Raw genomic sequence first — 20,258 nt, forward strand, 5'->3', positions numbered from 1 at the left:
GGCTTCTGGGCCCTCAGGCTCAGGTGCCTGGGGGCCCCTGAGGATTGGCCTTGGAGCATCTCCCCCTGCAAATCCTGCAAGCGCAGGGTGGGCGGGTGCGAGTAGGGGGTGTTCCCGGGAGGCGCTTCCAGGAATTTTCAGTGGCGCTGCCCAAACGGCCAGGAATGGAGGGCATACGGAGGACATAGCAACTGAGGGGACTTGCGGGGGAAGGGGCCAAGTGAGGGGACGGACCCGGGCCACTACCCCCCCCCTTGCTCCGGGAAAGACCACCCTCCTGAGTCCACGTGGGCATCAACCCCTGCTCTGCTGGAGGTCCTTAGACTGATGACTCCTCTAGACCTCAGTTTCCTCATCTGTAAAATGGGCAGGATAAGGCCACTCCTGTCTCCAGCGGGCGGTGAGCACTAAACGAGACCACAACGCCCGGCAGGTTAATAGGTGCGGGATTCCAAAGCACCCCCACCTGGAAAGAGCCAGGACCCTTCTTAAGGCCTCCTGGGTTGCTGCTGAGAGATGTGACTCCATCCTCATTCGCTTCCCCCAGGGACGCAACGGGAAGAACCGGCCCCCGGCCTGGCGCCGCCTGTTGGCGGGACCTTCGCAAGCTGGAGCCTAGAGAGGTTAAGTCAACCCGCCCCAGGTGTTATCTCCCGCAGGCCCGACACCGGAAGCGGTTTCCCAACGCCCAGCTGGGCCTGAAAGAGTAAAACCGACCATGAATGGGGTCCTTCCTTCCCTCACCCCCAGGCTGATTTAGGGGACACCTTAACCGGCTTCCCCCGCTCCCTACTACTTCCCCTCCAGTCCCCTCCCTCCGCCCCCCGCGCCAGCCCGGGGCTTCCATCTTGCTCTCTCGGATCTGCCGAATCCCGATAAAACATTTGGGGGAGATAAGTGCTGCGTATAAATAATTAAGACCACATGCATATTCGCCAACAAAAAAAAAAGTTTAAAACCCCTATTCCGGGAACAGCTGCCTGTGTGGGGCCAGGCGGGGCTGCAGAGGCCCGCCCCCTCCCCACTCGCTCCTCGGGGAGGGTCTGCCAGAGGCTCCTCCCCCAGAGGGCCCCGCCCCCAACCCAGGGGGGCTGTCTTCCTGCCTGGCCCACAGTGGGCCTGGGCCGGGAGAGGGTGGCGGAGGGGCTGTGAGCCCGCCAGTGGGGTGAGGGAGACTAGCACCGCCATGGGGGTGGCCTTCATGCACCCCCAAAGGCCAAGCCCCTGGGCAGGGTCCCCCACCCCAATGCCAGGCAGGGTCTAGGCACCCATGGATGCCCAATGAACATTTACTGAGTAAACAAATGAAAGAGCCAGCCATTTAACTGACCCCCAGGTTTCAGGCGGGTGTCTCTCCTGAGCTCCGGCAGAGAGCAGGCAGCCCTCATTCCCCATGGCTGCCGACACCTTTCCCAGTTGCAGTTGGAGGGCCCCAGGTGAGAAGGCAGGAAGAACTTACAGAGGGAGTCAGGCCACAGGCCTGGAGCGTACAGCTGCCCTCCCACCTCCTCTGCAGGAGGGTCAGCACGGGATGGCCCAGGGCCAAAGGAAGGCTTGCCCTGCCATGCCCCTGCTCAAGGACCTGCCAGGGCTCCCTCCTGACAGCACCGTCTAATCTACCATCCAGTGCCTGTGTGGGAGCTGTCCCCGGGGGCCTGCCCTCCCCCAAATGCATGTAAATCCTGTCCCTCTCTCTGGGCCCACTTCCCTTCTTTGGAAGGAAGGCCCTTCACCCCTCTACTCATGGTTTTCTCATCCACATCTATTCAGGCATTTCCTGAACACCCATCATGTCCCAAGCCCCTTGCTAGAGATGCCGAGAACAAACGACACGGGTCTCGCCTTCAAGCAGCCGGCAGCCCAGTGAGGGACACCTGCAAGTGACCAGTGACGGGGCTGCTCTGAGGTAAGCCAGTGCAGAGGAAACGGAGAAAAGAATGCCTTGGCAGAAGCTTGAGGGCTATCATGGAAACTTCCTGGAGGAGAAGACAAGCTGAGTTCAGTCTGGGGATGGATGGGGTTCCTCCAAGTGCAGAACCGGAGGAAAGGTGGACCCTCCAGGAGCTCCCAGCACTGCCCCCTGCTGGCTCTACACACACCTGTGGTCCTCGCACCAAACCTCTGAGGTATGGGTTCCAGTCCTGACCTTACTACTTACCAGCAAGTTACTCTACCTCTGGGACCTCAGTTTCCTCACCTGTAAAATGGGGATCATGGTCCCAGCTGTGCAGAGCTCCTTGCGATCTATCCTCAGCCCTCTGTCCTCAGTAGGAGACAGAGCATCCTACCCTGGCACCCAGCACAGGCTGAGAAACCTAATAGGTGCTCAGCAGCTATTGACTGGTGGGTGGATTGAGGACCTCAGCATTTTCTTCCCGATCTTCCTTCCTCAGCAAACAAACCCCAGCAGGGAGCACCAGTCTCTGCTCGCCCAGGGCTCGGGGAGCGCACTTACACTCGGGACCTCAAGCATCTTGTTCAGTCACCCGCCCACCTGACCAAGAACATGTGATGGCACAGCTATGTCCTGCCCCTACCCTGGGCCCTGCGGGAACGTGACAAATATTTGTTTGTGGAATTAAGCACTCCAGGAACAAAGCTCCTCCCAGGCACCCAGGGCTAGAGAGAAAGGTGAGAAATCTCAGAAGGTGCCAGTCCTGGGTGCTGCCCTCCATCCTGAGCAAAGGGTTCTTTGGGTCTTGATCAGAGGGCCCAGCCATGGCTGCCTCTCTCCACACCCCAAGCCAGGGCAAGCTCACTCTTGTCTCTGCTCCCAATGGGAGCAAGTACCCACCAGAGAGACGCCCAAGCCCCATCTATGCCCGCGACAGACCCCCCATCACCCCCATCAGGCCAGCTCAAGACTCTTCACTGCAGCCAGCCATCCAGGTCCCTGAATGTGGAACCTTCCTTCATCCTGCCATCCTGGACGAGCCCAGTAGGCAGGTGCACAGGATAAAATGTTATAAGACCTAAGAGACAGTGACCTTCAAACCTTCTCACTGTTGGGGTCACGCACCGCCTCATGAGGAATGTGTGCGCTCGTAACTCCATGTGAGCTCCGACCTATGTATGTAGTTATTTACAGGTTGTAAGTCTCCAGGACTGTATGAATCTATTACTTGTATTATAAAATATCCACAAAAGATAGACATTTTAAAAAGGACGTAATGTAAATACTAAGCATAAAATTCTCCTCCCAGCCCAGGAGATCATTCTGGGTGTCCCACTTTGGAGACCAAAATCAGGGAGAAGCCCCTTGGGCTCCGCAGCTATGGGCTCCCTGCCAGCTTCTGTACTTTGGCTCATTGCCCAGCCTCACCTTCCCCCCCAAACTCTGCCTGCTTCCTCTGACGCCCACCATGCTGCCAGAAGCTGAGGGAGCCAAGCCCGGGGTGCCCAGGGGTTCCCCAACAAGGGCCATCTCCCACCTTCTGCAGGGCTGCCAGGGAAGAGAAATTGGCACAAGGGACAGAAACAGACCCACAGGGGAGAAAATAACAGAAGGCTTAGGGCTCCTAGAAGACAAAGGTCCTGCAGTTACAGCACGGAGGGAGGGAGGGCGCTCTTCAGTACTAGGTAACCGGGTTCAAGTCGCACCTCTGGGGTAAGTGAGTGATGGAGAGGCTGCCTCTAGAGCACACGGCAGGTGTCCATCACGCGGGAGTCGTCACTGGGAATACTGTTCATAAACAAGGTAGGTCTGTCCCCAGGGCGCCAGACGTCTGTTCCTGGATTCAGAATCCAGTAGAGGCTGGGCAGCCATTCTCCCCCACACCCCTGTGACCTTGACTCCTCTGGGAGAGTTGGGGAGACCCACCCAGGGTGGACACAGCGGACAAGCCCTGGAATTCTGCAGCAGAAGCCGTTTCCCATCCTTGTCCCTGGGAATAAGGCTAAAGGAGACTCTTGGACCCCAAAGCTCCGACTCCTTCCGTCCAAGAGTTCCGTCCATGTCTGCTCCAGAACCTTCTTTATCCTTCTTCCCACATAGGCTCTGGCCCTGGTGGCTGCAGGGGTCGGGGAGGCAGGGGAGGGTCAAAGCGGAAGGGCGCTGTCCTTGGGTGCTCTGCCACGCTGAGGGGCAAGCCTCCCACCATGCAGGACCTGGGGCTCTGGCCTCAGGGCCTGTGGCCCCCTCGTCCCCGGGTCCCCTACACCCAGCACACGGTCAGCGTCTGTGGAACTGGACCCATTCCAGATGAGCCGTCATGCCCATGACGATGGCCGGCATCTGTCCTTCCCGCCTCGTGGGCCAAGGGGCTGGGGCAGAGGCCCCGGGAACAGGCAAGGGCCCAGCCAGCACGGAGCTGACCCCACGCCTCGGCCGGGGCCCAGTAACAGGAAGCGAGAAGCTGATGCCGGTAAGAGCGAGATTCGAGAGATTAGAGGTCTGCTGCCTGATCAGAAGCTGCCTGGAGTTGGAGGACAAGTTACTGGAAGGAGGAGGAAGCTGCCGCAGTAAATAACGCCAGGCCCCCAACACTGGCCTCCAGCTGACGGGCGCAGGGCCTGGGAGGGGGCAGGTGGGCCAGATGGTACAAGGGTCTGCTCTGGTTGCAGCCAGGGCTGGGGGTCCTGGGGAGGTGCGAGGGTCAGAGGGTTCCCTGGGCCCAGCAGGTGGGGCCTGAAACTCAGGGCGTCTCCAAAGCTGTGCCCACGGGCCATCCGCAGGCCTCCTGCCCCTACTGCCAGGCATATGCTGCCCCATCACCTAGGGAGGCCCTTCAAGTGGGGACCCAGCCTGGGGCTTGCTGGCTCCCCCAACAATCCTCCCTGCCCCCACCCCAAAGTGATTCCTGGAAGGCTGGCCGCTTCCTAGCAAAACCGAGGGCACCCTGGGGGTACCGTCCCAGCCCATCTCCTAGGACTCCAGCCACTCCATCCACCTGCTTGCCAGGCTTCACCCTGGGCTCTTCTGTCCCCCAGGACCCCCAGATTCCCAAGGATCCCTTAAGACCCAGAGCTCCTCGTGGCCCGTCCCCTGGACCCCAAGGTGTGGGCGCTTCTGTGGAAGGGTCAGACCCTGACCCAATCCTGAGAGGCTGAGCCCCTGGCCTTTGCGCACTCTGGGAGGGGCTCCCGAGAGGCAGCAGAGGCCTCTCACCCCACTGGGGGTCACAGAGCTGAAAGGCCTGTCCAAGGCCACTTTTGTCCCCAAAGCCTTGGTGGCATGTGCCTCCTGTCCTCCCTTTCGCTTCCAACTAAGATGTTCCCCAGCCCCTCCCCAAGGCAGGGCGCTCTGATTCCCACCCAGACCCAGGCCAGCCTGGGCCACCTGGGGTCGGGGGAACTCAGAGCCCCGGCACCACCCGGGCGAATTCTCTCGGAGCTAGTTTCCACACCCCGGGGTAAGAAAGTGGTTACATTTAATGGGAAGCAGGACTTCCAGACTTCAGAAGATAATTAGGAGAATGTCATCATGACCTTGAGGAAGGAAAGCGTTCTTAAACAAGACGTTAATCATGGGGGGTGGGGATTTAACTACAGAAAACGAAGACTTTGTAATCCATCAAGAATTCCACAAAAGTGGAAAGAGAGGCCACAGAAAGGGGGAAAATGTTTTTGCCAGACAGAGCTAAAGGAGGGTTCGCATCCAGCATATGGAAGTAACTCCGCCAAAACCAAGCGGAGAGAAGAGACGTAATCAGGCTTCTCGAGGGAGAGGAACCCGAGTGGCGAAGAGCTCAGAAAAGGTGCTCAAGTTCGTCACTTATCAGAAAGAGGAGATTAGAATCACAAGAAACCACCCCACGTCCACCAGGATGACTGTTTTGAAGTGTGAAGGTGCCTGGTGACGGCCGAGGTGGGGAAGGGCTGGGAGTGTCTCTAAGGAGGCGAGAATTGTCGCTGCCTCAGCGCTCCTTCCCCAGGAGTCTGCCCTCCAGAAACGTGTGCGCAGCTGCCCCGGGAACCCCCGGGGGGGGGGGTGAACGTGCCTGCACAGAAACCCAGTCTGAAAGCAGCCAAAGGTCCCCTGTCTCACAGGGCGGGTGAAGAAATAAACCGCGCACACAGTGGAAAACCACACGGTCGGGGCAAGAATGAACTCCAGCTGCAGCACAGCACGGGTGAATGTGGCGGCAGAGTGTCAAAAAAGGAGCCAGGCACTTAAGGGCACACATGGCCCCATTCACATCAAGTCCCCAAAACTAGCAGCACTTGGCTATTGCTGGCAAAACCACAAAGCAGAGCAGGTCGTGATCACGACAGTCAGACTGCAGCATAACTTCTGGCAGAGGGAGCAGCTGTGCACGGCAAGGAACCTCCTGAGATCCTGGCCATGTTCTATGTCTTGATCTGAGTGGCAACGACACGGGAGTTTATATTTATTTGTAAAACTACAAATATGCTTCATGCACTGTCTGTATTATGTTGTGATATCCCATTACTTTAAAAAAAAAAAAAAACACAAGCGTTAGGCATTAAGACAGAAATGAGCACTGGGCAAGGGGAGAGGAAGGGGGAGGGAGCAACCCGGGAAATAACAGCACGCCTGTGCTCAGGATAAGGGGCTCCAAAAACTTTTACTTTCTCTAAACAGGGCCAGCGAAGAAGCCGGCTGGAATCGAATGCCGTGGCTGCACAGCAGAGGGCAGGACCCGGCTCAGCCTGGCCCAGCGCGCATTATGACGCAGTTAACGCTGCGGGGCGAGCCCCCTCCTGTAGGTCTCTCCGCGTACATCCTGGGTGAAAACATGCGTAAAGGAGGTGGGCGTGCCTGAGCACGGGAACCTGAGCTGTCAACCAGCCTGGGCACTCAGGACGGAGGCCGTCAGCAATCGATCATGAACACGCCCCCCATGCCAGGGTACAGGAACAGGGAAAACAGGAGAGGCACCGGTCCTCCTCCTGGGCCCCCCCCCCAGTCCTCGGGGGTGTACCTACCACACCGCCTTTCACTTCACCAGTAAAATCTATTTATAGCACACTCTCTGTCTCCTGTTAGAAATTCATTTTTTTCAGGTGACTAAGAACCCAGGTAACTTTTTTCCCCTCTTCCCGGTAACACAAGTATATCTGAGCATCCACAGTGCTGGGTACTGGGGATCCAGCCACACAGACCCCCCTAGCCCGGCTCCTGGCACTCACGGCCCAGGAGCTCGTGGACGGAGGATGCGAGTTGTGTGGTTTCCCCCTGGCCTGCAGAGCGCAGACTCCCCCAGCTACCATGTCCTCAAGCCCACGGTGGGCTGTCTGCAGGGCCCACCTGCTGAGCAGTGGGGTGCAGACCCCACTGGCTCTGTTCTCTCTTGGTCTCCCCCACCCTGCTTGGATTTCCAGAGATGGCTCTGGATGGGAAGCCTCTGATGCGCTGCTGTCACTTTTGTTTCCCTCCCCAGTGGGGGAGGCACAGGGGCTTGGATAGGCTCCTCCCATCCCCTTCCCTCCCTCCCAACAGCGCACGTGGCCTTGACACAGCGTGGCCCCCGTGGGCGCTAACTGCGACCCACTGCCGTGCCCTGCCAGGGCCCCCAGGCCCAGCACTCTGTCCTTGGCCACCCCCCAGTCTGCGGAGATGACAGTACAAACAGCTTTCCCTTGACTCCCAGGCTACCGGGTCGGGACCCGGGCCAGCGCCCTACAGATCCTGCGGGCTCAGGGCCAAGAGGCTGGGATGGGAAGGACATCTCCCCAACCTGTTTACAGGACCCAGGCCGCTATCTACAGCTCCAATCTGCTGCCTCCCTTTATCTCAGCAGGGCCAGCCCTGGGTTCCCAGCAGTGGCCTCCCCGCTGCTCACTTCCTGCCAGCGGCCCAGCGTTACAGGAATATGCACACTGAACTTGGCTCGTGCATGTGTGTGTGTGTGTGTGCGCGTGCGCGCACGCACAGGCGCCCACACCCCAGAGCCTACCGCTGGAGGGGTGCCAGGGAGCCTGGGGTGCTGGGAGAGATAGCCACCCCAGTACTCATAGCTCCCAGAAAGCCTGCCTGCTGTCCTCCCATTACTCTGGGGAGTGGCGAATTATCTCCAGGCCAGGGAAGGGGCTTTCCTGGGGACCCCCTAACTTTCCCCATGGGGAGCCTGAGACTGGGCCAGGGTCTGATCCTCAACCACTCCTGCATCCTCCTGCCCTGGTCCACCCAGGTCAGAGCTCCAGATGGGGCTCCTTGCCTCACACGAGTGTCCACATTGCCTGGGGGTCCCAGGGTCAGGGGAAGCTGGACTGTGTGTCACCCTTATCAACCATTCAACTGGAATAAACTGAGTGCTGTGGGCCGGTGCTCAGTGGGGTACATAGGATGCTGCAAAGGTTGATAGTGTCCTGGCCCCTGCCCATCACCTGCAGGCTAAAAAGAGACGCTACAGGCACCCTAGAGAGAGAGTCGCCTCCTCCCCCTCTGGACCAGGCCGGGGAGCTTCCCGGAAGGAGCCTCTCAGCTGAGACAAGACGCAGAAGGTGGTAACCAGGGACACGTGCCGATGGTTGGGGTTTCCGGGCAGAAGGAATAGCAGGTGCAAAGATCTCGGGGTGAGAGTGAGGCCAGCGCATTCGGGGAACAGAACAGTTGCCAATAGCCTGCAGTGGTGTGAGGGAGACAGCTGCGAGGATGTGGCCAGGGAGGCAGGAAGGGCTGCATCCTAGGGGCAGGGCAGGAGCCCAAGGTGGCCTGACCCAGGGCAGGGGCCATGGGGAAGGGGGCATCTGATGCATGAGGTGGGCAAGTTTGCATGGAGGCAGGAGGACCCCCCCCACCTCCGGGGTGGCAGCTGGGGAGTTGGCTGGACTCTCCTTCTGGACACGGAGTGGTGGGGAGGGGGCAGGCAAGGCTGGCTGCATAGGGGGCTTCTGGCTTCTCATCCTGGCCTGGGAGCTGTAATCTGTCCCCAGTTTATCAACAAGGTGACCCAGATCTCAGACACACTCCAGGGACACATGCACACACATATACACATGCACACAGACATACACGTGTATACCCAGGTACACACACACGTACAGGCATACCGCACTGTACTACAATTCGAGACTATTGCTTTTTCTTTCTTCCTTCCTTTTTTTTTTAAACAAATTGAAGGTCTGCAGCAACCCTGCAGCAACCGTGCATCGAGCTTGTCTGTCAGCACCATTTTTCCAAGAGCATTTGCTCACTTTGTGTCTCTGTGTCACATTTTGGTAATTCTCCCAATATTTCAAACTCTCCATTAACAGAAAGGTTCCAACTCGCTGAAAGCTTAGATGATGGTTAGCCTTTTTTAGCAATAAAGTCTTTTAAAATATTTTTAAATTAAGGTATGCACACTGTTTTTAGAATCATGCTATTGCACTCTTAAAAGACTACAGTGTACTGCAAGCATAAATTTTATATGCAATTATTGGGAAACCAAAAAATTCGAGTGACTTGCTGCTTTATTGTGATATTCACGTTCTTGCAGTGGTCTGGAGCTGAACTCGCAGTATCTCTGAGGTCTGCCCACACACACATGCAAACACATACTTACACACATGGTTACATATACTCCCATACATGTACACACACATGTGCACACGTAAACAATACTCACACAAATGTGCACGCTCATGGACACACCAACATGCGCGCACAACTTATACACATCTACGTGTACACACACATACACAGACACACAGGCACACGCGCAGGTACCCAGACGCCGCCCCCCACCCCAGACCAAGCCTTGGTCAGAAGATGTCCCCTGATGATGAGACCTCAGAAACACTAAGGCCTCACTGCCCCAGGAGGGACCTCCATCCCTCTCCCTTGATAGCCCGTCCTTCCTGCTCCCCCTACACTGGGGCAAGCCACCACTGGGTGGCAGGGCTGACCCAGGTGCCCTGGGACGAGGGAGGAGGCGATACGCAGTCACATGGTAGAAGCAAGGTCTGCTAGGCTCAGCGTCCCTGGGGGCGAAAGCCAGCTCCCTGGGAAACAGCTCTGCTATGGGAGGAGGAAGCCCAGTGTGGTGACCAGCTATGTCTCCGTGGTGGTATTCTTGGGGAGCCCTGAGCCCCCTGCCCAGTCCCCATCCCTGAGGTTGCTGTGAGGGCCAGCAGGGAGGCTGGGGGCGGGAAGCCTTGGCAAACCGTGAAGAGCCTGTGGGCAGAATGCCCCGCTGTGGTTCTGCGGTGCCTGGGGGGTGCCTGGCGGTCCAGCTGCTTGCCCCCTTCTCCTGCTCCCCTGAGAGCTACCATCACTGCCCCAGCCCCTCCCTTCCTTCCCACAGAGGCCTCTGCTCCCCGCCCCGCATTTCCCAGCAGAAGGGCTGGAGCCAGACACTGAGATAAGGGGCTTGTTTTCTAAGGACCCGGAATTCGGTGGAGACTGCAGGTCAGGGCCAGAGGGCGCTGCGGTGGGGGAGGGTGCAATGAGCCTTTCCTTTCGATGGGGGTCCTTGGGGCCCCAGACCCTACCGGGCCTTTCAACTTCTGCCCTTTCAGGATGGCCCCACCCGCACAGGGGGAAGGGAGAGAGCTTCAGGGAGGTTGCCCTGACCCTGGATGTAGCTGTTGGGCTCCTCCCTCCTCTGCTCCCGTCTTCCAGCCAGGCTAGCCATTTTTCAGGGCCTCAAACACTCCAGCTGCCTCCTACTCCTTTGCCCACACTGTTCCTTCTGCCCAGAGCACTCTTGCCTCTGCCTTTGTCTGATTAACACCTTGCTCTGTCTTCAAAGCTTAGCCCAATCACTGCTTCCTCCAGGAAGCCTGCCCTGATGCCTCCACCAGGCCTGATCCATTTTCTCCCAGCGCCAACAAGCAGCATCACCTCCCCACCCTGAGGACCTGACTTCAAGAGTGGGCTGCTCTTGCTTTCCTTCACCGCAGACCTGACCTGGAGCAGGCAGAGCTCTGATGGACACCAATGTCTAGTGAAGGGTGAGAACCCTCTTCACTGAGGGGTGCCCTGATCAGGGACTGTGGACTCAGGGCCCACCTCCTCCTGTGGGGGAGACAGCTGTGGCTCACACTCCAGGAATGGGAGCCACCGAGCGAGGCTGGGCACCCAGAGGGAGGCAGGCCTGTCCTTCCTGAGTGAGGGAAGGTCACCCTGCTGGAGGCCCAGTCCAGGCTGTCAGGCTGCACCCCACAGCTGCAGCACCAAACCCTGGGGCCCTGGGCTGTGACCAAGAACCACGACAGAGCAGCAACAGTAAGAGAGAGAACACTCATATGGAACACTTACTATGAGCTGAAAAACCTTGTCATCAAATCCTCAAAACAGCCCATTTTTCATTTAAGGAGACTGAGGCTTGTCCAAAGTCATATACCTGGTAAATGGTGACTTGAATTAGTTGGAGCCCTTCACCGCTACAAAGCACTGGCCCTCACTACAAGCAGCCCGCCCCTCAAGGGCCCCAGATATGGAGGAAGGGGGCTCTCCGTGCACCCCTCTCATTCCGCCTCCATTTATGCCCCTGGAAGTTGGACGCTTAGACCTGTTGCACCACCTTTGTGTCCCTCTGCCCGGCACCTAGACGATGCCTGGTCACCAATAGGTGCTCAATAAATCCATACTGAAAAAAGTAGATGACGGGAAGCTACTTTTAAGAGGCAACGTAACATAGTGGCCACCTTCTCGCCAAGTGACCTTAGGCACTGTCACTGACTCTGTGCGTCTGTTTCCCCATCTGGAAATTGGATGGTCATAGTACTCGTTTCCTAAGAGCTGTTGGGAGGTTTAACTGCGTTAACGCTTGTGAAGTGCCTAGGACAGTGCCGGGCACGCGGTAAGAGGCACGTGCTTTATAAAAACTTGCCTGGTCTCTGTTTCTTCGTGGGTAACACTTGCTCTGCCACATCTCGGGTTTGCGCGTCTCACGCCGCGACGAAGGCTGAACTACAACTCCCAGCATGCCGCGGGGCCCTCCTGCCGAGGTTCGCGTGCTGCCCGCCGCGACGGAGGCTGAACTACAACTCCCAGCATGCCACGGCACACCCACCCTTCACCCCGCCAGCCGAGGTCAGCCTCGGCCAAAATTTGGAAAGTCCTGCCACGTCGATCCCGCCGCAGTCGGCCGCTCTCTCCCGGGACGGTCAGGGCGAGGGGCTGGGCTCTGCCCTACGCCATGCTCCGCGGACTGGCCTGGGCCGCGGCCCAGGGGCACGGGACCCTCTGGGCGCGGGGTTCTGGGAGCCTGGCTGGGGTCCTGACGCACGTGGTGGACTTGCGCAGCGACACGGTTACCAAGCCCGGGCCGGCCATGAGGCACGCCATGGCCGAGGCGGTCGTGGGGGACGACGACTACGGCGAGGACCCCACCGTCCGCGGTGAGCCCGGCTTGCAGGCCGGGGCTGGGGGTCCCGGGGCGACCCCAAAGCGCTGTCCGTGGTGCTGGCGGGAGAGGTGGCCCGGGACTCAGGGATGGCGGCTCAGCTGGGGACTAGGCGTCCTCGCTGCTCAGTCTGACCCATCACTCATGAACCTGTTAGAAATGCAGATTCTCGGGTCCCACACCGGATCTGCTGAGCCAGAATCTTCAAGTTAACAGGATCACCAGGTGATTTCTGTGCTCGTTAAAGCTGCTGATGAGACGGGTGTTGTCTCATCTTGCAGAGGAGGGCTCTGAGACGCTGAGCTAGGCGCGCAGGGCTCCACACCAAAGCAGGATCTGAACCCAGGGCTGCTCACTCTGGAGCCCGTAGCTGTTGTCCCGCACCCACCATCTTCCCACATGAAGACAAACAGAAAACCCACCTAGAACTGGGGATTCTACAAAGGCTACACCTCCCGAGGAGTGGGTTCTAAAAGCCTAGGGAGTGTTTTCAAGATGGTGACCGGTACCCTCACCCTGGGTTGAGAGTTGCTGTCATAGAGAGCCATTGCTATTGCTGGGGTGTGTCAGCTGTGCCAGGGGCAAGCCACAGGGTCATCCCTTGAGCCCCAAGGGCCCGGTGGGGGGGGTGTCAGGTGGTGATGGGGATGACCATGCATCCAGCCAAAACCCATTGTTGCCTGGAACTTCAAAGACGCTGAGCCCACAGCTCTGCAGGCATCCCTGATGCAAAGACAGTCACCCCCATAGAGGTGAGGGAGGTGCTGGGGTTAACATGGATCCAGAAAGTGCCTTGGGGACTGGGGGTGGGTGAGGGGAGACATGGGACTCACAGAAAAGAAGGACTTTGTGGGGGAACCTCATAAAAGATGAATGAAGTGCTCCACCCCCAACCCTGGGCAGGGAAGGGAGCGCTGGTTCACCGGGCAGGGGGTCAGGGGACCCACAGAAGCAGAACAGAGGTAAGAAAGGTGTTCAGGATATGGGTAGGGAATGTGGCTGGAGTGTAGGGTATAGGAGGGCACCTCTGTCCCTGAAGAGGGAAGCAGAGGCCGGATCCCACAAGTCTTGAATGTCATGGCAAAGGCTTTGGACTTGATGCCACAGGCATAGGGGAGCCACAGCAGACTTTAAAGCAGGAGCCGGAAGCCCCACCCCACTCCAGCCCCTCAGAGTCTCCCCTTCTGAGGGTTCCTGTCCTTCTGTTCTGGGAGAGGAAGTCAGCAGAGAAACCACAGGGCCCCACCTGCAAGGGACTGATGAGAAAGGAAGTAAGACAGGTGTGAGGTCTGGGTGGGACGGGGGGGGGTTCAAACCACAGAGTTTCAATGTTGGGGAGAACATGGCCCAGGAGGGGGCAGGGCACAGAGGGTTGACTGAGGGGCCCCTGGACCCAGATGTGTGGCCACCAAGACCACAGATGGCTGCTGGCAGACCAGGGCTAGACTCCCAAGCTCAGCTGCTCACTGCAGCCTTGGGCAAGGTGTCCTCATTGGGACAGGGACTCATGGGGTCCCAAAGGAGAGCACCTGGAAAAGTGCCATTGATGAAGCCCCCGCCCTCATCCCTTCCCGCCTTAGAGCTGCAGGCCAAGGCTGCGGAGCTGCTTGGGGTGGAGCGGACCCTGTTTGTGCCCACAAACACCATGGCCAACCTCATCTCTGGTGAGCGTGGGGTGACCTCCATTGTCCCTCCAGGCCCTCCCTCCATGCTTCTCCCTTTTGTACTAGGGGCTGGGCCAACATCAGTGGGGCCCTGAGCCATCTGGATGGGCTCAGCCAGGCCCCCAACCCCACAGAGGAATGGAGGGGAGAGTGAGGTGGGGGAGCCTACGCCCCTCCCCTAGCTCCCTCCTCTAAGGGTCTCCCTGGGCCTGGCGGGCAGCCTGTCTACACTGCCCAGTCTCCAGGTTCTTGTGACCACACCCTCCTCCCACCCCTTCCTGCCTAGGGTTCCTGCACTGACCTTTGTGACTTCAGTGTGCGCTGCCACACCTTTGTAAATTGTCCCTTTATCAAACACTCCAGTTTCCCAGAGTGCCAATGCCCTGTTCCCTGCTGGGGCCTGACAAATGCCCGTGCCCTGAGCTGCTTGTCCCCCAAGAGGCAGCATTGTGGCTGGCCTCCCCATAAAGGAGATGCCCTGCAGCTGGGCCGTAGGGCATGGGGGTGTAGGCTGTGCAGGGCCCAGTGATCCACCAGGTCATCATCCCAACCTTGTGGAGTTAGTGGGATGGTTTTCCAGCACATGGCAGGAAGGTGTCTTGAAGGGGCACTGTTTCCTAATTGGCATAAGGCACTTGGGAGCTAGCCGTGGCCCTGGGGGTCAGCCCAGCTAAGCTGGGTCGGGGCAGACAGGCCCCATGGGACCCAGTGCCAACACTGCCCCCACCCGGTCTACCTTAGTGATGTGTCACTGCCGGCGCCGGGGCTCCCAGCTCCTCCTCGGGCAGGAATGCCACCTCCACGTCTATGAGCAGGGCGGGGTGGCTCAGGTAAGGACCTGGCGGCACCCCTCACCTGGGACCATCACAGGATGCTCGGCACTTGTGATGGGAACCTGCTTCCCAGGCACCAAGTTGGGACCTGCAGAGAGGAGAAGCAGCTGAGATGGTGGCCTCTCCAGGGGAGGCAGGAAGGAGAGCCATACTCAGATTGGCCACGCGGGGGCATGCTTGGCTCAGGCCAGCCACCAGTGTGCCCGCTGTGCTAAGCACCCTGCTGCCACCTAGTGGGCACCCAGAGCACTGGGCGCTCAGGGCGGAGGGACGGCAACCTCTTGGGCAGACACATTGCCTTCTGTCCTCCCCATCCTTAGCTGGGATGTCTGTGCCCATGGCCACAGCACCGGGAGAAGGCTCCATGGCCCAGAGCTGGGGTGGAGCAGACAGACAGAGATAGGAGGTGCTTCTGGAGCTCTGGACCTTATCCTCTGCCCCCAACACACCTGCAGATCGCAGGGGTGCACTCCCACCCCCTCCCAGACCTGCCCCATGGCACCCTGGACCTGGCTGAGCTGGAGCGGCTGATCACACGGGGCCTTGGGAGCCCCTACCACCCGGTCTGTGAGCTCATTTGCCTGGAGAACACCCACAGCAGCTCCGGGGGCCGGGTCCTCCCCATCAAATACCTCCGCCAGGTAGGCCCGGCCCACCACTGCCCCACCACCATCTAGCTGCTGGCTTCCTGTCCCCCTGCCCCTCTCCTGGGGCTTAGTCCCTCTGATACACGCTGTGGGTGCCCAGCAGTGGCCAAAACTGCTGTGGGGGGCACAGGTGTGGTCCGAGGCTGCAGATGCAAAGGGAATCATTACCCCAGTTTAGAGCCCCCTGTGCCCAAACTTTCCTCCACTAGAGCAGAACCCACTGCCCCCAGGAAGGTGAGTCTCCAAGTGGCACCAGGTTGGCCTGGTCATTCCGCCAGGGTGGGAGGGCTGAGCTCTGCTGCTCTCCTGCGTGAGGACATGAGTGCTAACTAACTGTCCAGACCCATTCCTAGTCCAGCAGGACTGAGGGCATCCTTCTCACGGGGCTGCAGTGCAGCTGAGATAAGATGAGGCATTTATCGCTCGGACCACTGTAAGCATTTGGCCCACAGTGATGGACCATAAAAGTGAGCTAAAGCCCTTATCAACCCCTTTCACAGAGGGTGGCATCAGGCCCAGGTCACAGAGTAATTTTTTAGGTTCCAGATGGCCAAGCTGGTCACCAACCCACTCTCTCGACTCAGACCCCCTGTGCTTCCTCAAGGAGTCAAGCCCAGTGACTTTCTGGAGACCCATCCTCCCTCCATTCCTCCCCCCAGCCTGGGCCCTCTGACTGCCGCCTGCACCTTGCCCACAGGTGCACCTGCTGGCCCGGAGCTACGGGGTCCGGGTCCACCTGGACGGGGCCCGGTTGATGAACGCCGCGGTGGCTCTGCGTGTGCCCCCTGCTCGCATCGTGGAGCACTGTGACTCTGTGTCTCTCTGTTTCTCCAAGGTAAGGAAGCTGCTGGGCTGTCCCCAACACGGGGGGTGGAGGGGGGTCCCCAAGCTCCTGTGCTGGCGGCCTCTTACCCTGGGCCCCTCTAGCCCCCTCCCCTGGTGGGGCCACAGTGTCTGCCCCTGTCCCCTTGTCCCCTCCACCAGCCATGCACACCACTGGCCAGCAGACAAGACTCTCTTCTCTTCCTCCAGGGCCTTGGTGCACCAGTTGGGGCCCTGGTTGGGGGACCCAAGGACTTCATTGAAGATGCCTGGCGCCTCCGGAAAGCCCTGGGTGGGGGGATGCGCCAGGCGGGCGTGCTGGCCGCGGCTGCCCTGGTGGGACTGGCTGACACTGAGGAGGTGCTGCTGAGGGACCACCAGAATGCCCAGAGATTTGCCAAAGGTGCCGGATACCCTCCCCACTTCCCTTTGGTCCCAGGGGTGTGCTGAGGGGGTCCCCTGTAGCAGGACCCAAATCCCCAGCAGGTGTGCATCCTTCCAACTCTAGAAGGTGAAGGTTAGCCTCTGAGCCAGTAAGGGTGGCATCCAGGGGACCAGAGTGCTTTAGCGGATGCATCCATGTGCAGGGCCTGGACCAGTAAGTGCACAGTGGGTGTCAGGAATTCTTATTCTCTATAGGATCCAGCAGAATGTAGCCTCTAACTTGGGTCTTTATATCCATTGAGTCCTCACAACAACCCCATGATATCCCCACTTTACAGATGAGGGAACTGAGGCCCTGAGAGTTTAACTGATTTGTCCAAGGTCACACAGCTGAAACCCAGCAGAGCCAGGTCTGGCCATGTCGGGACTAAGGCACCCTCTTTCCCTCCCACTACAGTTGGGCTGCCCCCTGCCTTTCCTGGGGTGACAAGGCTGGGGTGGTAGGGGCAGTGGTGGGGTTTTGGCGTTGGGCTCCACTCACCACAGGATCTGGGCCTAGGGCTCCAGGAACTGGCGTCAGCCCGTCTGCTCCGTGGACACCCCCGTGGAAACGAACATGGTGATGGTGAGGGTGGACGGGCTGCCGCCCGAGAAGCTGTGCCGGCAGCCTGCAGGCCGTGAGCGCCGACGAGGTGGCCCAGACCGGCCACGCGGTGCGCGTGCTGCTGTTCCCCTGGACCAAGCGGTCAGTGCGTGCCGTGTGGCACCGCGACGTCTCGGTGCAGGACACTGAACTGGCGCTGAGGAAGTGGGCGTTTGTGCTCAGGCAGCTGGGGCCCTGAGGACAGGGTGATGGACCCTGTCTGTGCCCTGGCTGGGGTGGAGGTGGGGAGTGGAAGGTGTCCCCAGGGAGCGGGCAGAGAAGAGGCAGTGAAACAACACCCCCGTTAACGGCTGGTCTCCTTGGGCCCCTTCACTTCCCATGACACTGGGGGTGAGGCCTTTCATCTGTTCTTCTAGCAAACCCCAAGTGCCCCTGTGTCCGGGACAGGGGCCAGAGAACGCAGGGCCAGGCGGGACCCCATGCTGGCCCCTTCCACAGCCCAGGGGGCAGCATGTGGCTCAGGAGAAGCATCTTGTGCTCGGGGACACACAGGAGGAAGCGTGAGAGGACATCAGAAAGGGACACTGGTGCTGGGTGGCGGGGTGGGGGGCTGGGGCCTTATCCTGCAATCACCTAATGTGTATTTACCTTTTTAAACAATACAATGTTTGCTTACAAAATGATCTGTCTTTATTGCACATAATTTGGGACTGGATCTCCTTTCTGGCAACTCCTGGGGTAATTTAGGCAGACTCGGTGGTTAGGACCACGCTGCTGAGGTCAACTAGAAGCCCTGGACAAAATATATTTTAAAAAGCCACCCAAGAAAGAAGGGGGAGGGTATAGCTCAGTGGTAGAGTTTATGCTTAGCATACACGAGGTTCTGGGTTCAATCCCCAGTACCTCTATTAATAAATAAATAAGGAAACTTCCTTACCTTCCCCCAGAAAATAAAAATAAACTTAAAAAAAAAAAGAATCTACATCTGTCTATACTATGGGAGATGCAAAATGTGGGGCTCTCCCAAGGCCCCAGAACCTCTCTCCTGTGCTTGAGGAGGTGATAATGACACAGAGAATCAAAAGCAAGCCAGCAACTCTAAACCTCTGTCGTGCCTCCTGCCCTGCCCCGCCCTGCAAACATGTCCTGTGCTGGTTTTCCATTGCTCTGCAACCAATTACCCCCAAACAGCAGTAATCCTCAATTGTTTCTCATCGATTCTGTGGTCTAGGAATCAGGGAGGCTAGCTGGGCGGTTCTGGGAGTCCTTGGAGCTTCTCAGGAAGCTGCAGCCAAGACCTCAGTTAGGGGCTGGGGCAAACCAGAAATACCCTCTGTGGACCTCGGTTAATCAGAGACTGAGGTGTCGCAGAGCCATGCAGCCCCGCTGACACGGGCCGGGAGGCAGGGCGGGCAAGGCCCCCGCCTCCCACAAACACCAGCCCTCAGGGATCTGGGACCCCAGGGCCACCCATGTGTGTCTGTTTCCCCATCCTGTGCCTGGAGCCCACGCCTGCCTGCAGCCAGAGGCCCCGGGCTCAGCTCTCAGAGTCCCGACCCCAGCACACCCACAGGAGGCGCTGCCGTGGGACGGAGGAGAGGTCAGGTGAGAAGGAGCCTCCCAAGCCGAGAGGACCTGCCCACGAAGCCCGCCCCGGGCCCAACACGAGAGCCAGGGAGTCCTCCCTGCCTGCGCTGGCCTGGGAGGAAGGAGCTTGCTGTGTCTGCAGAAGGTGTCTCTGGACAGACGGATATGCAGGCCCAGCCGGTAACTGCCTAAGCCATGGGCGTGTGGTACCTGTTCTGAACATCATTAAGAGAGGAAAGGCTTATACTGCACACAGAACAAGCTGATTTATTTAAGGACTAGTTGGCACAATGTTGCCACATGAAATGGTAAATGCTAGAACACGAGCAGGAAGGGAAGCCCCCACTCAACCCCCCAGCTCTTTGCCCCTCAGTGGGCCCCCCAGAATGGGGCCAGCCCCTGATGCCGCCAGAGCTTCCTGTAACCTCTGAAGCAATGGAGGTGGGGGAGGGGGAGACCAAGGCAAGAGAGGCCACACACACCCCAGACTCAGGAGGCCCTGAGCCTGAGACCAGAGTAGGGGCTCCGGTCCCACCCAGCATCCGGGGAGCCCCAGCCTGCAGATCACCATGACCAGGCACAGGCTAGCCCCCCTGCCTGTCTGGCCCTCAGAGCAGCACTTGGCCTGGCTTGGCCTCTGGTCAAAGGTCCAGGCTCTGGCCTCTGTCGTGCTGGGCAGCCTCCGCCCCTCCTGGCTGAGAAGTCCCTCACTCTCCACCCTGGCACGGCTCCCCCACCCCGGGAGGGCTTGCACACCTGCATGTTCCGGCGCCCACAGGGCCCTGCTGATCACAGACATTCCCCAGGGAGCTGCAGACAAGGAGGGGGTCCTGGAGCGCTGGCCCTCGGAAGGAGCAGCAGCAGCAGCAGTGCCAGGACAAGGATCCGGGCCTGAACACAAGGCAGGCGGAGGCATGTCCAGCCCCCTGGGCTGCCCTGCGCCTGCAAATCCAAGGGGCCCCCAGTCCTCAGTCTCCTCTCCACCAACGCCTGCCCTCAGGGCGAGGGGACAGACAGAGGCCTGGGCAAACCCCAAGACTGCAAGGGCGCTGTTCTGGGTGACCTGGGCCTCAGTCTCCCTTCTGTAAACTGGGTGAACGGTTAACTGTTGTGAAGGGAGCCTGGGAGCCCAGACGACCACAGAGCTCTGCAGGACGCCTCGCACAGGGCTGTAACTGGATACCTGCTTCTCTCTCCCACGGCCCCTTCCCTGGGATCAGGGTAGCCTCTCCGCCTGGCTCAGGTCCCCAGAAAGGAAGGGGGACGGTGGTGACACACCAGGAGTGATGGGGGCTGGGCGAGCCCAGGCCACACCCTTGAGAGGCGAGGGGACCCACTGACCACCCAGAAGCCCACAGCACCCCCACCCAACTCCACCACCAACCATCCCACAGCCATTTGCTTCCTCTTTCCCAGACTCACTTTTCTCACCTCTGAGAGGGGCTAAATCACTTAGTTCCTAAAGGCACAACGGGCTAAGG

General features: G+C 59.1%; 1 protein-coding gene and 1 long non-coding RNA gene across 2 annotated transcripts; both read left to right on the forward strand.

Moving 5' to 3' along the window:
- Positions 1-546: 546 nt before the first annotated feature.
- Positions 547-6,902, forward strand: LOC106728704. The gene is made up of 3 exons (XR_001364973.2): positions 547-623; positions 1,771-1,906; positions 6,545-6,902. It is a non-coding gene; the product is annotated as an uncharacterized LOC106728704 (long non-coding RNA).
- A 5,013-nt stretch (positions 6,903-11,915) lies between these two features.
- Positions 11,916-17,870, forward strand: LOC102513394 (probable low-specificity L-threonine aldolase 2). The gene is given in 9 exon segments (XM_014552563.2): positions 11,916-12,231; positions 13,817-13,900; positions 14,642-14,730; positions 15,189-15,374; positions 16,078-16,215; positions 16,413-16,605; positions 17,146-17,165; positions 17,167-17,253; positions 17,255-17,870. Coding segments are annotated over 9 exon segments (1,173 nt in total). The 5' UTR covers positions 11,916-12,029; the 3' UTR covers positions 17,429-17,870.
- The last annotated feature ends 2,388 nt before the right edge of the window (positions 17,871-20,258 follow it).

The sequence above is a fragment of the Camelus ferus genome, chromosome 16 (genome assembly GCF_009834535.1).
Source record: "Camelus ferus isolate YT-003-E chromosome 16, BCGSAC_Cfer_1.0, whole genome shotgun sequence".
In the NCBI taxonomy this organism is placed as follows: domain Eukaryota; kingdom Metazoa; phylum Chordata; class Mammalia; order Artiodactyla; family Camelidae; genus Camelus; species Camelus ferus.